The sequence below is a fragment of the Xenopus laevis genome, chromosome 3L (genome assembly GCF_017654675.1).
Source record: "Xenopus laevis strain J_2021 chromosome 3L, Xenopus_laevis_v10.1, whole genome shotgun sequence".
Taxonomy (NCBI): Eukaryota; Metazoa; Chordata; class Amphibia; order Anura; family Pipidae; genus Xenopus; species Xenopus laevis.
The window spans coordinates 16,939,538-16,958,529 of NC_054375.1; the positions used below are offsets into that span (position 1 = coordinate 16,939,538).

At 43.7% G+C, this 18,992-nt stretch overlaps 1 protein-coding gene across 1 annotated transcript in view; it reads right to left on the bottom strand.

The window, feature by feature from the left end:
- Window positions 1-4,896: 4,896 nt before the first annotated feature.
- The window catches only part of LOC108710748 (importin-8-like), a 45,078-nt gene continuing 30,982 nt past the window's right edge, over window positions 4,897-18,992 (bottom strand). The window contains exons 19-25 of the mRNA XM_018251908.2: window positions 17,677-17,774; window positions 17,491-17,586; window positions 17,072-17,292; window positions 16,082-16,287; window positions 15,810-16,001; window positions 15,359-15,475; window positions 4,897-6,091 (exon numbers count right to left, since the gene is read on the bottom strand). Of these exons, the coding sequence (XP_018107397.1) occupies window positions 6,024-6,091; window positions 15,359-15,475; window positions 15,810-16,001; window positions 16,082-16,287; window positions 17,072-17,292; window positions 17,491-17,586; window positions 17,677-17,774 (998 nt within the window). The 3' untranslated portion in view covers window positions 4,897-6,023. The remainder of the gene's footprint in view (window positions 6,092-15,358; window positions 15,476-15,809; window positions 16,002-16,081; window positions 16,288-17,071; window positions 17,293-17,490; window positions 17,587-17,676; window positions 17,775-18,992) is intronic.

An 18,992-nucleotide genomic window follows, 5' to 3' on the forward strand; every position in this document is an offset into this window, starting at 1 on the left:
GGCGCAATAAGACGCAGTGGCAACAACCGGATAGGCACAGGAAGCCTACCACCACTAAACCCACCTCTACTTGACTGCCCCCACCTCGACCCAGCATCAAAAGTAGGAGGTCGATTGTCAAACTTCCTGTCATGCTGGGAAACTCATGTCCTAGACAATTGGGTTCTGCAAATTATCCAGAATGGCTACAGAATTCATTTTACCAAATTGCCTCCAAGAAATTTTGTTCCATCCGTGGTGCCTCCACACAAATATCAAGCCTTACGACAAGCCGTCCTGGACCTACAACAATCACAAGTTATCGTTCCTGTGCCACACCTTCAAAAATTCAAGGGATTCTATTCCAATCTCTTCCTGGTCTCAAAAAAAGAGGGATCCTTCCGGCCAGTACTGAACCTCAAGAGGTTAAATCAATTCATTCACAGCCAAAAATTCAAAATGGAGTCGATCAGGTCGGCCATAGCTTTCATGGAACCCGACTGTTTCCTGACATCGATCGACCTCCAGGATGCGTACCTCCATGTTCCCATCCACCCCAGTTCTCAACCCTTTCTCCGTTTTGCAGTCAACGACCAACACTTCCAGTTTGTGGCTCTCCCATTCGGACTTTATACAGCTCCAAGAGTGTTTACCAAGGTGCTTGCACCATTGATCGCTCACTTGAGAACAATGGGGATTCATGTGTTACCATATCTGGACGATCTCCTACTCAAAGCTACGACTCAGGAGCAATCTGTCAGGGACACGGAGATCACCCTGCAAACTCTTTCACAACACGGTTGGTTGATAAACCACCGAAAAAGCTCACTCCTTCCTTCCCAGAGCATAACCTTTTTGGGTCTACAATTCGACTCCCAACACCAGACGGTACAACTTCCCGAGGACAAGATCAACAATCTTGTCAACACTACCACCAAACTTCTACAACAAACCACAGTGACGGCCGGCGATTGCCTTCAGCTCTTAGGGTTCATGGTATCCGCTCTCGAGGCAGTTCCATTCGCAAGATTTCATCTGCGTCCTCTACAACGCAATTTTTTACGATGCTGGAACAAAAAACATCAGGATCTTCAGCAAACCATTCCCATCTCTCCTCACACCAGGAGCAGCCTTTCTTGGTGGACCAACAGAATGCACCTACAATCGGGCAAGAGTTGGGCTCCAGTCAAGTGGGAAGTGGTGACAACCGATGCCAGCCTGTTCGGTTGGGGAGCTGTTTATCGCGAACACACTCTACAAGGTCGCTGGGACCCCCAAGAGTCCCAACTTCCAATCAATGTACTGGAACTTCGAGCAATTGTGTTGGCCCTTCAGGGCTGGTCCAGCCTCCTCCGTGCGCACCCAGTCAGGATTCAGACAATGCCATGGCAGTAGCCTACGTCAACAAGCAAGGGGGAACCGGCAGCAAACAGGCGATACTGGAGGCTACCAAGATCCTGACATGGGCCGAACTCCATGTTCCGGCCATCTCGGCGGTGTTTATTCCAGGTGTCCTCTATTGGGAAGCCGACTTCCTCAGCAGACAAACACAAGACCAGGGGGAATGGAGTTTACATCCCGAGGTATTCTCCCAAATCACCAACAAGTGGGGGGTACCAGACATCGACATTCTGGCCTCCCGCCACAATTTCAAAGTTCCATGTTATTGCTCCAGAACCAAAGATCCCAGAGCAGCGTTCACAGATGCGTTAGTGATTCCCTGGAACTTTCACAAGGTCTATGCTTTCCCACCGCTGCCGATTCTACCCAGAATCATTGCCAAAATCAAACAGGAAGGGTCGACCACTATCCTCATTGCTCCGGACTGGGCCAACAGACTGTGGTACTCAGATCTGATCAGCATGTCCATTTCCAGACCCTGGAGACTGCCCATGCGGTCCGACCTTCTCCTGCAGCACGACACCCCAATCTGCCTCTGTTGCGTTTGACGGCTTGGCACTTGAAACCAAGTTGTGGTCCACACAGGGGTTTTCCCCAGTGGCTATAGATATTCTGCTGCAAACACGTAAAAAGAATACAGCCAAAGCTTACTACAAAGTTTGGAAGACGTTCATTGACTGGTGATCCAACCATCAGCAGTCATGAGAAAGTAGCACGTCACAGATTATTACTGACTTCCTGGCTGCAGGTTTTGCAAAGGGTTTGGCACCTAGCACTCTTAAGGCTCACATCTCTGCCCTCTCTATTCTATTCCAAGTGAAATGGGCGGATCATCCGGATATTCAGCAGTTTTTCCAAGGGGCATTGAGGGCCAGGCCTCCCTTTAGGAACCCTACACCCCCTTGGGATCGGACGTTGGTTTTATCTGTCTTACAAAAGGAGCCGTTTGAACCTCTTCCCAGCTGTGACCTCAGATGGTTGACTCTTAAGGTTGCCTTTCTCATTGCGATCACTTCTGCCAAGAGAGTGTCTGAGATAGCGGCGTTGTCACATAAAGAACCTTGGCTGGTTCTTCACAACGAAAAGGTTGTCCTTCGCACTGTTCCTGGTTTCCTCCCTAAAGTCGTCTCGGCTTTTCATATTAATCAGGACATTGTTCTTCCCTCATTCTGTCCAAATCCGCATAATGACAAGGAAAGTCAACTTCACAAGTTGGATGTTGTGAGGGCAATTCGGATTTACAAACAGCGAACGGCTGGTTTTCGACGATCAGATTCTCTTTTGGTTTCCTACTCACCTGCACACAAAGGCCTAGCTGTGTCCAAACGCACTATTGCTAGGTGGCTCGTAGAGACTATCAACCAAGCCTACCTGCTCAGCCACAAACAGAAACCATTCAGAGTTGTAGCCCACTCTACCAGGGCACAGAGAACCTCGTGGGCTCTCCAGAATTTAGCTACGCCAGAACAAATCTGCAAGGCTGCTACATGGGCTTCGCCCAACACTTTTATCAAGTTTTACCAGTTACACGTTTTTGCTTCTACGTCGGGCGTGTTTGGCCGTAAAGTTTTACACACTGCAGTTGCTGAGAGGCATGTCTAAAATTCATTTGGCTTAAATCAGGCTATACCCACCCAAATTATTGAGGGACAGCTTTGGAACGTCCCATACGTCTGCACTGACAGGAGGGCCGACTAGAGAAAAAGGGATTTATACTTACGATAAATGTTTTTCTAGTAGGCCCGAACTGTCAGTGCAGTTAGTCCCGCCCAGGCTGATTTTAGTATGGGTCTGTGGACTCTATTCTCTTGTCTCTCTATCTCTCTATACTCCTACTTTTGTCTCTTGACCTTCCTTCATATCTTGCTGTCTCTTCAACCACCTCACAATGAGCTTTATAACAGAACTGAGGAACAGAGGTGGAGCCAGCCTATATATCCTGAGGGAGGGGCCAAGAGACCAATTCTTCTGTCCTGCCTCCAGAGGTGAACCTGGACATAACCCATACGTCTGCACTGACAGTTCGGGCCTACTAGAAAAACATTTATCGTAAGTATAAATCCCTTTTTCTTGCCAACGGACCGAGTGTCGTTAAAACCAAGCAAGGAAGGTGTTCCATACCTTATGGTAGAGCTTTGCAGTCGATGCCTTACGTGCCCCTAGAAGAATGTCTATTGCTGATCGGGTCCACCATGTGGTCTCAATAGCCAAGCCGTTAAACGAAGTAGCTGGAAATTTGGATACTTGAGAGGGCCCTGGGAGAGCTCGGATCTCTGGTTCTGGAGCAGTACTGGGGGACCTTGTGGTTGTGTCTGGAGGCTAACATGTCCACCTCTGGCATGCCCCATTTGTATGTCAGGTGGGCAAAAACCTTCTAGTGTAATGACCATTCCCCTTGGTCGATCGTCGTTCTGCTGAGGTAGTCTGCTTCCCAGTTTTGGACTCCTGGGATGAACACTGCAGAGATGCTGGGTACTGAAGTATCGGCCCAAGTGAAGATCCGCGACACCACTTGCATGGCCATCTTGCTGCGTATTCCCCCCTGTTTGTTGATTTATGCAACGTTTTGGCATTGTTGGACTGAATTCGTATTTGTCGAGCCTGTAGCATTGTTGATCAACCCCTCAGGGGTAAAACAATTGCTCAAAGCTCCAAAATATTGATGGGTAACGAGGCTTCCTCTGGTGTCTATCGTCCCTGCGGAGTGTGGTGTTTGTACACCGCTCCCCAGAACCTGAAGCTGGCGTCTGTGGTCACTATCTCCCAAGAAGGGGTTGCCCAGCTCCAACCCTGCTGCAGATTGGATGTTACTGTCCACCATTGTAGGCTCTCTCTGGTGGTTGGGTCTACTGGTATTTGTTGCTGCAGGTCCCTGTGATCCTTGATCCAATACTTTAGAAAGTTGTGTTGTATATACATTTCTGTGGTTTTTAGGTGTTATTACAGTTTTCCTAATGATGGTGAATTGTTACAATTGCTTCTTTGGTAAACTTAAATTGTTACAAAAGTATCTAAGTGCACCTGCTGAGTGTTCTAGGCTTTCTGCCAAAAGCAAATTAAGTTAGAAACTGATCTCCTCACAGAACAGCCATAAAAAGAGAATGTTGGGACATTTCAGTAACAAACCCGGGACTGTGTGTTGAGCTGTCAAATTCGGTACTGTCCAGGGGAAAAATGTCACTATACAAGACTAATTAATACATGGTACAACAGAAACCAGTGCAGTCTGAATCAGATAATCAGCTCTATAACATCAGCTTCTATGACAGGTGAACATATTTTTCTGCTTGATGATTTAAGCTTAGCTTCCCAACAGTAGCAGCCCAGAGCCCACTGAGCATGTGCAGTGCCACTGACACACAAAAGATGCCTAACAAGATCCAAGATGGGGAGCTGCTGGGGGACAACTTTGAAGGTCTGGATCATTAAGAATATACTATATAAAACACAGCTTTTCTGGCCAGATTCCTTTTTTAGGCTTTGGTTCACCTTTAATAAATAAAAAAAACAGATGTGTTTTTGAAACATAAGAAAAAAAACAAGGTTTATTAAAACACTAAATTTGAGCAAATATGAATTTTACAGTTTGGCTCTCCAACAGACCAGTGACTAGTGTAAACACAAGAGTGCATGTATTTGGGTTCCGCTGTACACACAAAAGACCCAAACAAGCAGTGACACATATAAACTACATTCCCACACAATGACATATTCCCAGCAATTCATTAATTTTCTCTGGGCTGTCGACAGCTAATGATCCCCTGGGATGTGGGAAACCGAAACATTAAAGGGGAAGTTCATGTTTTATGTATATATCCGATTACAGAATAATTTATTCTTAGCAACTTTCATTGGTCTTTTGAAAAAGTTTTTTCCTCTTTTTATACTTTGAAATTAGGGTCACGAACCCTGGAAACCACAAAAAACTATTGCTCTGTGCAGGCTACAACTTTATTGTTACTTCTCTTTCCATGCAATCCCTCTTCTTTTTGTCTTCCCATGTCTCATTCCAACCCCTGCCTGGTTGCTAGGGTTAACTAGACTCTAGCAACCAGATAGCTGCTATAAAAATCCAAGCTAGAGAAAGGTAAATAATTCCAAAACAAAATTGGAAACATAAAGTAGACCAGTTGCAAATTGTCTCAGAATGTCACTTTCTTGATTTTAAGGTGAATTACCCCCCTTTGCAAATAGAGCTGTAGTGTCATCTGAATGCTCCTCGGAGCAGAGTAGGTTGCTGGAAGCTGCTAACTCCAAATGGGAAAGCTGAAATGGTTTAGCCCAGCGATGGCGGAGACGCAGGACACACAGCAGATTAATATTGATGAGTAGGTTGGAAATAACCAATGCAGTTACAGACAGTAAGGATCAAGCATGGTGCTCAGACAAAGCATTTTCCAGTGAAATCCAACGACCAATATCATATGTGGTTCTAAATTCCGTTCCAAAATCATAGTCACTTGAGCCTCGGAACTCCCAGACTCGAGCCAAGGACCAGCTTCCTGGATTTAACCTGCCAGTTTTATGCTGGTGACCTTTTGCAACTTCAGCTTGCCCCGTTTTTAAACCCCTGACCTCATTGCTAAGTCAGTATTCTGTACAAGCCCTGCAGCCTTGGTGGGGATGAGTGGGGGGGTCTTCATTCATTGGTGCCCAAGCTGGTTCCCGCAAAAACTCTGTGCCAAGAGCTGCTGTTCAGTCTTCCGAGAAACTTGAAAACAGACATAAAAAAAAATTAATAATCATAAACAAAATTATTAGGTGAACTTCTCCTTTAATATTATTATATTGAAATCTTTATATCCTGATGAAGCGGACTATGGCTTTGCGTGGTATATGCACAGCTGGCCGGAAGGATTATCAGCAGCTACAGAAATATATACATGAAGTGAGTATTATCTCGTTGCTTGGCCTTGGCCTTGTTTGTCAGTTATATAAGAGGTTTATTCTAGCTCCTCTTGGTTTTATATCTCAGGATAGAAGGTCGCGTTGGATTCATAAACAAGGTCATGTGCTTCGTAAAGATGCCAAGGATCCTATTATATAAACTGCAACAGAAATCCGCCATTTAAAGGGGACGCACACCTTCACTTCAATCTATTGGGCATTTAAACCGTAGAGATATGAAAGGAATGGTTTGATCAGAAAGATTTGATTAGAATCAGCTCTATTATTAACTTTGTGGAATAATGACAATCTGCACACATTAATGTCCCTGTCATCGGGGGGGGGGGCAGATATAGTGCTGTTTAGGGGATCAGAACTAGTAAACTTATTTAATATGAAACCCAAGAGCAGGATTCTCATTGGGGGGCCTCCTCTACATGGCTACCCGCACCAGGAACTCCAAGCTGCAATAACCTGCAAAACATTTTGCTGTGACAGGTATATATTGTGACAACTAGACCTGTATGGGGTACCTGGGTCAGTGTCTTGGGGCCGCTTTCCACAGTCTTTTCGGGTAAAAACAGTAGTCGCTCCTCTTAAAGGCAAGTGCCTGCAGTTTATTCTGTTACACAGTCTTTAGTAATAAGCACACAATGAAATCAAAACAAGTAAAAATAAACCCTTGCACCAGAGCGCTGGCTAAACACAGTTGGCAGCCTAACTACAGTTGGGTGGCTTTCCCAACACCAACTTAAAAACAAAAGAATCAAAATATAACACAAAACTCTGGTAACCAGTACCTTCCCTGTGCAGCTTCTGCTCTCTGTCACTCTCAGGTGGGAGGGGTCCCTCCTCCCAAGGTCAGTCAGGTACTTTAGCTGCAGCAATTACCTTGCAGCTTTGGTCTGTATTAATTAATCCATGTTCCAGGGTGTTGTATTATAAAACCCTGGGAGAGCCCATCTATAACTAACCCAGCTGCTTTGTTACACATCCTCCCCCCCCCCAGCTCAGACCTAGAGGGGTGCGCAACCATGGACCTTAAAGAGTATAACCTTGACAGACCATCAACATTGCCTTGCTTTATTCCAACCCGGTGTTCCACAGTGAAACTGTAGGGCTGCAAGCTCAGAAACCACCTGGTAACCCTGCATTTTTGTCTTTGTTCTGGCTCATCCACGTAAGTGGGGCATGATCTGTAATAAGCCTGAACTGTCTGCCCAAGAGATAATATCTCAACGATTCCAGAGCCCATTTTATGGCTAAACATTCTTTCTCCACAATTGAATAGTTCCTCTCCTGGGAACTAAGTTTTCTACTCAAGTAGTTTACTAAGTGCTCCTCCCCATTCACTTCTTGTGACAGATCTGCCCCTAAGCCAACATCCGAGGCATCTGTTTGCAAGATAAATCGCTTAGTGAAATCAGGTGCCGCCAAGACTGGATGTACACAGAGGGCTTATTTTAACCTAACAAAAGCTTCTTCGGCTTCTGCTGACGAATGTACTATTACAGGAGCTTTTGCTTTAGTAAGGTCAGTTAAAGGACTGGCAATAGTAGCAAAATCAGGTATGAACCTTCTGTAGTAGCTTGATAAGCCCAGAAAGGTCCTAACTTGTTTCTTGGTGGAAGGTTGTGGCCAGCTCTGAATAGATTCCACCTTTGTGATTTGTGGTTTAACTAGACCCCTTCCTATGGAAAATCCTCAAGCCCAATAGTACATTTTTTTGGATTAACCGTTAAGCCAGCTTTCCTAATTGAATCTAGAACGGCTTGAATTTTTGGTAGGTGGGATTCCCAATCTGTGCTGTGAATGACTATGTCATCAAGGTAAGCAGCAGCATACCGACCATGGGGCTTTAGGATTCGGTCTATCATTCTTTGAAAAGTTGCAGGGGCCCCATGTAACCCAAGCCTCAATCCTATCCTGCATCTGAGCCACATGTTCTATAATGCTTCAGGGGTAGTTTCGTGCTCCCAGGTTTCCTTCGCTATATTCAACAACCCTCTAGGGTGCCGGTCATATAATAATTCAAATGGAGAAGACTGGGGAACTTTCCTGATTGAGAACATTAAATAAGGCAACAGGAAGTCACAGTTTTTCCCATCTTTGTCAATTACTCTTCAGAGCATCGTTTTTAGGGTTTTATTGAACCTTTCAACAAGGCCATCTGACTGAGGGATGTAAACAGATGTCCTGAGATGTTTTATTTGCAACAACTTGCACAACTCTTTCATGACCCTAGACATAAATGATGTCCCTTGGTCAGTTAGAATTTCCTTTGGGATACCCACCCTACTAAACATTAACATTAATTCCTTTGCAATAGTCTTTGCTGATGAATTGCGTAGAGGAATAGCCTCAGGGTATCGTGTGGCATAGTCCACAACAACTAGAATATATAGGTGTCCCCTAGCAGATTTTATAAGTGGGCCGACTAGGTCCATGCCTATCCTATAAAAAGGAACATCAATTATTGGGCTTCTATAAACTTTCAGGGGGCAGTATGCTGGCAATCGGGACATGAGGAACAATAGTTGCTAATGGAGGCAAATACACCAGGCCAGTAAAACCTCCTTAAACCCGTTCCTTTGTTTTCTCTACCCCTAAATGTCCTCCTAATACATGACTATGTGCCAGCCTTAGAACAGCATTATGGAACACCTAGGGAACCAGTAACTGTTAGTGTAGAACATCATTTCTCTTTTCTACACGATACAGGAGATCATTAGACACTTCAAAATAAGGATATGAAAGTGAGACACCTGGGTTATTCACAACCCCATTTGTCACCTGAACATTATGCCTTGGTTCCACCAAAGTGGGATCCTCCCACTGAGCACTTTTAAAATTAAGAGGACTGAATTCTAGGTCAGCTTACTCCTTATTTGTCTCATCAGAAGTATGGGGCTCAGTATCACTACTTTTGTTATCCACTGCCAAAGCAGGGAGAGGGGTTGGGGCCTCACCACACTGTACATCAGCAAAGGGAAATACATACTCTAGGTTATCTGTATCCCCCGCTGGTTCTTGTGATTCACTATTAACAAAAGCCCATAAATCAAGGAAATAAGGGAAATCTCTTCCCAACACAACTTCATGTGCAAGTTGGGGAACCACTCCGACATGGTACTCCACAGACCCACATGGGGTTAACAGGGTGACTTGCGCGGTAGGATAATCTTACAAGCACACAAAGAAATCAAAACAAGGAAAAATCAACCATTGCACCAGAGCGCTGGCTAAAGACAGTTGGCAGCCTAACTACAGTTGGGTGGCTTTCCCAACACCAACTTAAAAACAAAAGAATCAAAATATAACACAAAACTCTGGTAACCAGTACCTTCCCTGTGCAGTACAGCTCCTGCTCTCTCTCACTCTCAGGTGGGAGGGGTCCCTCCTCCCAAGGTCAGTCAGGTACTTTAGCTGCAGCAATTACCTTGCAGCTTTGGTCTGTATTAATTAATCCATGTTCCAGGGTGTTGTATTATAGAACACCCTGGGAGAAACATATCGCCCATCTATAACTAACCCAGCTGCTTTGTTACAATATTTATATTTATATTCCTTTAACGGAAAATAAAAATACACAAGAGCCATGAATATCCTGTAAATTATATCCTTATAAACTGTGCTCAGTGATGTCATCGGTTATAATCCGAGTTTAGTGATGTCATTTCTGTCACATGACTCCACGGAAACTTGTGTATTACAATATATTATGATATTAGAAGTCACCTTGGAATTCCATGACCTTTGTGCTTTTATATGGTCATAGAACTCCTCGATAACTTATAATATCCTTATATTTTACAAAAGGAGATTTTGTGTACTCACCGTTAAATGTCTTTCTCTTCAGTTGATTGGGGGAGACAGGGACAGTGGGGTATAGCTGGCACCACTAGGAGGCAGGACACAATAAAAAAATAGAAACTTGATCCCTCCTCCTCCTGCTATACCCCTCCTCTATAGGCAGAGACACTCAGTTCGTACCAAAGGAGAAACAGGAGGTTATTAATAATCAACAGAAAAACGGATAACTAATTACAAGAAGAACAGATGGTTGAATCAACCAAGTCTGAAGCCAAGAGAAGGCCTCTATCCAGCGAGGGAAGCCCTGTCCCCCCCCCAAGCGACTGAAGAGAAAGAGATTTAACGGTGAGTACACAAAATCTCCTTTTCTCTAGGTCTGCTTGGGGGACACAGGGACAGTGGGGACATACCAAAGCTGTCCCCTGAATCAAGGGCGGGAAGTAGAGGCCTACGTGGAACCAGCCACTGCAGCCTGAAGTACCTTCCTGCCGTAGTGGGTGTCAGATACCGCAAAGGTGCCAAACTGCCAAAAGTATGGATTGAAGACCACGTTGCAGCCTTGCACAATTGTTCCACTGAAGCTTGGTTACGAAAAGCCCAGGACACATTCATTCCTCTGGTGGAATGTGCCCTGATTGAGTCTGGGGTAACCTGACCCTGTGATGAATAGGATCTCTGGATGGCCTGTTTTATCCAGCGGGATATAGTTACATAGTTAAATTGGGTTGAAAAAAGACAAAGTCCATCAAGTTCAACCCCTCCAAATGAAAACCCAGCATCCATACACATCCCTCTCTACTTTTAATTGAATTCTATATACCAATACCTATACTAACTATAGAGCTTAGTATCGCAATTGCCTTTGATATTATGTCTGTCCAAAAACCCATCCAAGCCATTCTTAAAGGCATAAACTGAATCAGCCATCACAACATCACCCGGCAGTGCATTCCACAACCTCACTGTCCTGACTGTGAAGAACCCCCTACGTTGCTTCAAATGAAAGTTCTTTTCTTCTAGTCTAAAGGGGTGGCCTCTGGTACGGTGATCCACTTTATGGGTAAAAAGGTCCCCTGCTATTTGTCTATAATGTCCTCTAGTGTACTTGTAAAGTATAATCATGTCCCCTCGCAAGCGCCTTTTTTCCAGAGAAAACAACCCCAACCTAGACAGTCTACCGTCCCTCTAACCAATTTAGTTGCACGTCTCTGCACTCTCTCCAGCTCATTTATATCCCTCTTAAGGACTGGAGTCCAAAACTGCACTGCATACTCCAGATGTGGCCTTACCAGGGACCTATAAAGAGGCATAATTATGTTTTCATCCCTTGAGTTAATGCCCTTTTTTTATGCAAGACAGAACTTTATTTGCTTTAGTAGCCACAGAATGACTCTGCCCAGAATTAGACAACTTTTTATCTACAAAGACGCCTAGATCCTTCTCATTTAAGGAAACTCCCAACACACTGCCATTTAGTGTATAACTTGCATTTATATTATTTTTGCCAAAGTGCATAACCTTGCATTTATCAACATTGAACCTCATTTTCCAGTTTGCTCCCCAGTTTTCCAATTTAGACAAATCACTCTGCAAAGTGGCAGCATCCTGCATGGAACCTATAGTTCTGCACAATTTAGTATCATCTGCAAAAATAGAAACAGTACTTTCAATGCCCACCTCCAGGTCATTAATAAACAAGTTGAAAAGCAAGGGACCTAGTACAGAGCCCTGCGGTACTCCACTAACAACACTGGTCCAATTAGAAAATATTCCATTTACCACCACTCTTTGTAGTCTATCTTTTAGCCAGTTCTCTATCCAGGTACAAATACTAGGTTCCAGGCCAACATTCCTTTCTTCTTTTGTGTGGCACTGTATCAAATGCTTTAGCAAAGTCTAAGTAAATCACATCCACTGCCATCCCAGAATCGAGGTCTCTACTTACCTTCTCATAAAAAGAAATTAAGTTAGTCTGGCAAGATCTATTGTTTTTCAATAGCACCCCATACCCACCCTTTAAAACTATTGGTGGTCCTACGCTTTTAAATGTGGGCGTTGGTTTGGGCAATCCCTCTCTCTTAAAAGCCTTTACTGGCGGGGGAGGATTCAGCCTTCAAATTGAAACCAATGCTCAACACACACTGAACACAGGTAATGCTATTTTATGCAGGGAAATTTTTCTTTTTAAAATAAGTTAGGGACCGCCATATGGGGTTTACCTTGACGTGGTATGGTGGCTTTTCAATTTTATGATCATAACTTTGGTAACTAAAAACCCCTGTTTTGTAAACATGCACTTGCATTTATACTGAATTATTTATGAGACAGGGGCCCAGGGAAGTGCATTGTAAGTAGCACTTCCATTATATTTAAATATATTTTGATTTAGCCTTGAGTGCTTCCACAATTTTCCCTCTAATATAGTATATTGGCCTGAAGCTGTGGCATAGCTTCATGTGGTTTTTCAATAGCACCTCATACCCACCCTTTAAAACTATTGGTGGTCCTACGCTTTTAAATGTGGGCGTTGGTTTGGGCAATCCCTCTCTCTTAAAAGCCTTTACTGGTGGGGGAGGATTCAGTCTTCAAATTGAAACCAATGCTCAACACACACTGAACACAGGTAATGCTATTATGCAGGGAAATTTTTCTTTTTAAAATAAGTTAGGGACCGCCATATGGGGTTTACCTTGACGTGGTATGGTGGCTTTTCAATTTTATGATCATAACTTTGGTAACTAAAAACCCCTGTTTTGTAAACATGCACTTGCATTTATACTGAATTATTTATGAGACAGGGGCCCAGGGAAGTGCATTGTAAGTAGCACTTCCATTATATTTAAATATATTTTGATTTAGCCTTGAGTGCTTCCACAACTTTCCCTCTGGCAAGATCTATTACGCATAAAACCATGCTGGCACAAACTCATAGTATTATGATTTGCTATGAAGTCCAGTATCTTATAGTTTATTAACCCTTCAAAAAGCTTTCCTACCACTTACGTCAGACTAACTGGCCTATAGTTTTGAGGCTGAGAACGGGATCCTTTTTTGAATAGAGGCACCACATTAGCAATTCGCCAGTCTCTCAGCACTATGCCAGATCTCAATGAATCCTGAAAAATTAAGTAAAGAGGTTTGGCAATCACAGAGCTAAGCTCGCTAATTACCCTGGGATGAATACCATCTGGCCCAGGACCTTTGTTAATCTTAAGATGTTCTAGTCTCTTGAATTTCTTCATGTGTGAACCATACATCATTAGTTGTATTACTAGAATTGGGACTATTAAGAAAGAAACCGTCACTTACTGGTTCCTCATTTGTGTAGACAGATGAAAAATATGAGTTCAGAATCTGCGCTTTTATCTTGTTTTCATCAAGCAGCTGACCCCCCTCTGATAGTAAGGGTCCCACCCATTCCTGCTTCATTTTTTTACTATTAACATTTTTAAAAAATAAGTTTGGATTTTTTTTACTGCTTGCTGCAATATCCTTTTCTATGGCAATTTTAGCTTGCCTTATAGCTTCTTTGCATGATTTATTGGCCTCCTTGTACCTTATAAATGATTCGGCTGTCCCAGCTAACCTGAAAGCCTTTTCTTACCCACCTCAACACCAACGCTTCTATTGAACCAAAAAGGCTTTGCAACGATGTTCCTTGCTTACAAGTGGAATATGCTGACAAGTATATTTATTAAGCAGCATTTTAAAGACTTCCCATTTTTGTTCTGTGTTTAACCCTGTGATGGTAGTCTTAGTAGCAGATGTGCCCCTGAGAGAAGGATGAACAAGGAGTCCGATTAACGGATGTCCTCGACCCAGTGCAGGTCGGTGAGGGCCCTAACAGGGTCGAGGGTGGCAGTGCCGCTTCCTTCGCATTGGAAAGGGATGGGCAGAAGGTAGGAATCGTAATTTCCTGGTTGAGGTGGAAAGTGGAAACCACCTTGGGAAAAAAAGAGGGAGAAGTATGAAGTACTGCCCTGTCGTTGTGGAAGGTCAACAGAGGAGACCTACAGGAGAGGGCAGAGATCTCAGATACTCTCCGTGCTGAGGTAATAGCCAGCAGAAAAAAAACGGTTTTCCACGTGAGCCACTGAAGTGGAATAGAATCCATGGGCTCAAAGGGAGCGCATTGCAGGGCACGTAGGACTAGGGTTAAGTCCCAATTGGGCACTGGTGAACGTACCGTGGGCCACTCCCTGAAGAAAAATCTTAACATCGGGGAGCAAGGCGAGACGTCTTTGGAACAGGATGGAAAGTGTGGAAAACTGAGATTTCAGCGACCCGAGGGACATGTCCAGGGACAGTCCCTCCTGTATAAAAGCCAGAAGGTGTGGAGTGGAAAACTTCAGTGACTTCATGGCACCACCGATGGTAAGTGGACCAGACCTGATGGTACGTCTTGGGCGGAGACCGGTTTGCGGGCTGCACACATGGTAGAATGACAGCGTCAGAGAACCCCTTCTGTCTCAGGATCGCGGTTTCAGTAGCCACGCCATCAAATTGAGGTTGGCAGGACAAGGGCAAAATAAATAGTAAAATACTCCTGCATGCAGGAGACGGTCCTAACCTCCTGAGGACACAACGAAACTGAGTGAGTGTCTCTGCCTACAGAGGAAGGGTATAGCAGGAGGAGGAGGGATCAAGTTTCTATTTTTTTATTGTGTCCTGCCTCCTAGTGGTGCCAGCTATACCCCACTGTCCCTGTGTCCGCCAAGCAGACCTAGAGAAAAGGGGGTACTTTATTTACTATATAATAAGCAAGAACCATGAATATCCTGTAATATTATAGCCTTATAAATGGTGCTTACTGATAATTTCTGTACATGACTAAAACTTGTTTATAATTTATAATAAATATCGTACCCCCTGTTGCAAAATATGAAGATATTAGAAGTCACCTTGGAGATCCAGGACCTTCAGCCTCATGCTTTTATATGGCCATGGAACTGCTCGGTAACTTATAATATCCTTATATTTTACAAGAGGGGGGTACTTTATTCGCTATATTATATTAAAGGAGAAGGAAATGCTAAAATAAAGTAAGCTTTATCAGAAAGGTCTATATGAATACACCAGTAAACCCTCAAAGTAATGCTGCTCTGTCAAAAGAAACACAGCATTTCTTTCCTTCTAAAGGGTGGAGCTTTCCCCCGTGTGGTCCTTTGTGCCATGGGACCATAAAAAAAATTAATAAATGCCCCATGTGAGTTTTTCCCCAGACAATTGCCCCTCTGCTATTCTGTTCTTGTCTTTGTGCCATGAAGGAGGGACTTACCTGCAGCATTTCTCCTCTGCTCCGATAACGTGTAGATCTCCTGCAGCTGCTTCTTCTGGTCATTACTCAGCTTCTCTGTTAGCGAGTGATACCAGGAGGCGTCTCTGCTTTGTACATCTGGGCAAGACAAATAGTCAGATATTTATTATACACAATCTGTCCAGGTAAATGGGCATTAGAAGAACTATATAAGCCTACTCATTATACAGAGACTAGAAATGTGCAAATACTATAACATAATATATAACAATACTCGGGCCTTCAATGGATCACCAGAGAACCAATGTAATAGGTGTCATATAGACCCATGGTAGGAATATGAAGGACTGATGGAAATTGTCCTTGGCTGGGCGCCACTACAACAGGGGCCCAATGGAAGATACAGTCTGAACAACTGGAAATACAGCAGACAGTGAAACATGAGGCTGGCTGGCAGAATGGTCTCCCTTACTTAGCAAAGCGTTGGTGAAGAATTGATATTCATCAAGTGCATCGTCACAGTCGAGAGGGGTACTAAATCCTTCCAGAGCAGTCTCCTCCAGAACCTCATCGTCCCAGTCCTCATCTTCCTCATCTTCATCTTCCCCTGCGTTCTGCTGCATGGCATGGGCATTGGCTTCCTCCTCGTCACTTGCAATCTCCTCTTAAATAAAACACAGCGATTGGTTGTAAGCTCTGCAGTTTCTACATGTCTCTTGTTGCATACAGACTGCAGGGACTCACCGCTCTCTTCTGTTTCGGCCTTTGGAACCCGGGAGGGCGTCCGATGATCCGAGTGGTCCCGGGTGGCACACACTTGCCTCAAGCCAAGGAATAAAAGTAATATGGAAGGGACAAGCAGAGATGCCACAGCACTGACGGCTGGGGGTCTGTTGGGAAGCTCTATTAGGATGCTCAGTCCTATTATACAAACCTTCCGATCATGCAGCCTGTAGGAAGTTATCAGATCAAAGGGAAAGTTAGACAGTATAATAATTTGGTGAGTGCTTTACACTCTGCCTCCCATCTGGCACTCTTCTTTTGTAACAATCAGAGACTTGTCTGGCAAGCAGAGTTGATTGCTTGACCACCAACGAGCTGGTCAAAATTGGGCTGATTCGATTGATGGCTCAGAGGACAAAGACGACCTATTGAGTTTGCCAGACAGGCCCTGCTGAATGCCCTACACAATGCCTAATTAAAAAAAAAAGGGCATGCAAATGATTTGGGCTTTTTTCTTTTATATTGGGGCCCATTGTACTTAGTGAGCAAAGAGCTCAAGGGGCTAAGGGGCTATAAACTGGGGCCCTGTGAAGTAATATGTGAAACCCTTATTGGAGATCAACCAGGTATCGATCACAGGGTTATGCTATCCCCTCATACAGGGTCTATATAGGCTTCAGACATAAGATGCCCATTGGTCATCGAGTGAAGTGTGGCCCACCTGTCTGTGTATATCATACTACAACCATCTACTACAACTAATCTTTTCCCATTCTCCCCCAAATTCAATCCCCACAATCTACTGAATTCTCCTCTACCTTCCCCACTGATTCACCTCTCCCCTCTCTTGTGCTTATATGATCACTCACTTATCAACGTCCCCTCAAGGGAGCCAATAGGATTAAAGAAATAAACGGTTAATTACAGTATAAGTCTTCCTAGTCAGCTGCAGACAGAACTAGAGAATAAAAAGCATTATCATGGTTAGGTGACCATTAATACAGTACCTACCCCAGGAAGCAGTCGGTATCATTCACCCACTGGTTAATAAACTGAGCAGTGATTGGTTCAGAGCTGTGGGGGAAGCGCATCTGTTCCAGGGTGTTTAGGAGAAGGGAAGGGTTGTAGTAGAGACAAGCGATTACAACCTGCAGACACATAGTGCGCAACTCGCTAGACTTAACCCCTCGTGTTAACCTCTCCAGAACAGCCTCGACGAAGAGTGGGATACACTGTGGAAATATAAAGCAAGAGCATAATAATTATGAATCCCATTCATTTGCTGCTGCAACATCTAGTTATGAGACAACTTGTCCTATATACATGGTTACTATGTTAAAGTTGTGCAACATGGCAGCTTCCACCCACACAAGAATATGGGCTCTTATTGCTTTACTTGTTGATTAACCACAATGTTGCAGTCATATTACCTGGTCAATCCCACAGCCTCTGCACTGAAGAATAATGACCTCCAGGAGTTTGGCTGCATGACACTCAGCATCTTCCCCGGCATCCCCAGTTAATACCTGCCAGAGACACAACAAGATGCAAACACTGTCCAAATGCCACAGCCATATGCCCACTTACCTCCAGCACTTAACCCCTTAGCTTCCTACCTTCTTGCACATGGTGTAGATAATCTCCACATTTTTGGGGTTTGACAGCAGAGTATCTGTATCCACAGTGATGTAATTGTGAAGAAGAGGCATCATATCTATAGCAAGAAAGAAAACAGAACCAATGACATTTGGTTATACTATGGGGGGGGGCACACACACCTTATTGTTCACTGCCCAATCCCAGACCTGGATAAGTTAAAGGATAAGTAAACCTTAAACATAAGTGATGTAAAATTGATGAGGGGGCTATTCTAAGCACTTTTGCAATTTACATAAATTTATTACCAAGATATTAAAAGGTACACGTACTGTACATGTACATCAATTTTGTTAAACAGCACCACCTGCAGGTCATTTTCCGACCAGTCTGACCACCAAGTAGTCAAGGAAGTTGTCAGGAGAAAGAAAGAGGCTGCTCTGATGCTCTTTTGGTTAGGAAAAAAAAATGGAAACCTTTCTCAAATCTTTCAGATTGGTGGTCAGACAGGTTGGATAATGAACTGCAGGTGGTGCTGTTGTAACAGAATTCATTAAAGTTAACAGTATATGAATCATTTAAAGGAGAACTAAACTCTAAAAATGAATATGGCTAAAAATGCCATATTTTATATAGTGAACTTATTGCACCAGCCTAAAGTTTCAGCTTCACAATAGCAGCAATGATCCAGGATTTCAAACTTGTCACAGGGGGTCACCATCTTGGAAAGGGACACTCACATGCTCAGTGGGCTCTGAGCAGCTGTTGATAAGCTAAGCTTAGGGGCCGTCGCAAATTATTAAGCAGAAAAGGGGGTCGGCCTCTAATATAAGATGATGCTACAGGGCTGATTATTAAATTCTGATGCTGATTGCACTGGTTTCTGTGCTGCCATGTAGTAATTATCTGTATTAATAACTAATCATAATAACTTATTTTTTTTAGATTGACCTATACTAGATATAACTAATCAGCCTTATATTGTGACATTTCTATTGTATGTGTACTGTATATTGTGAGTGGGTCCCTAAACGCAGTAGGTGATAGCAGCACAGAGCATGTGTAGTGAATCAGCAGAAAAGAAATGGGGAGCTACTGGGGCATCTTTGGAGACACAGAGCTTTACTACTAAAGGGCTGTGGTTGCCTTGGGCTGGTAGAGAAGCCAAAAACATCATGTAATACATTTCTTGCTACTTCTTTAGTTACGCTTTAGTTCTCCTTTAAAGGACAAGGAAAGGCAAACAAATAAAATCCCATTTTTACTTTCTTTAATGAAAAAGAAACCTAGCTCCAATATGCTTTAATTAAAAAATGTGTACCGTTTTTATAAGAAA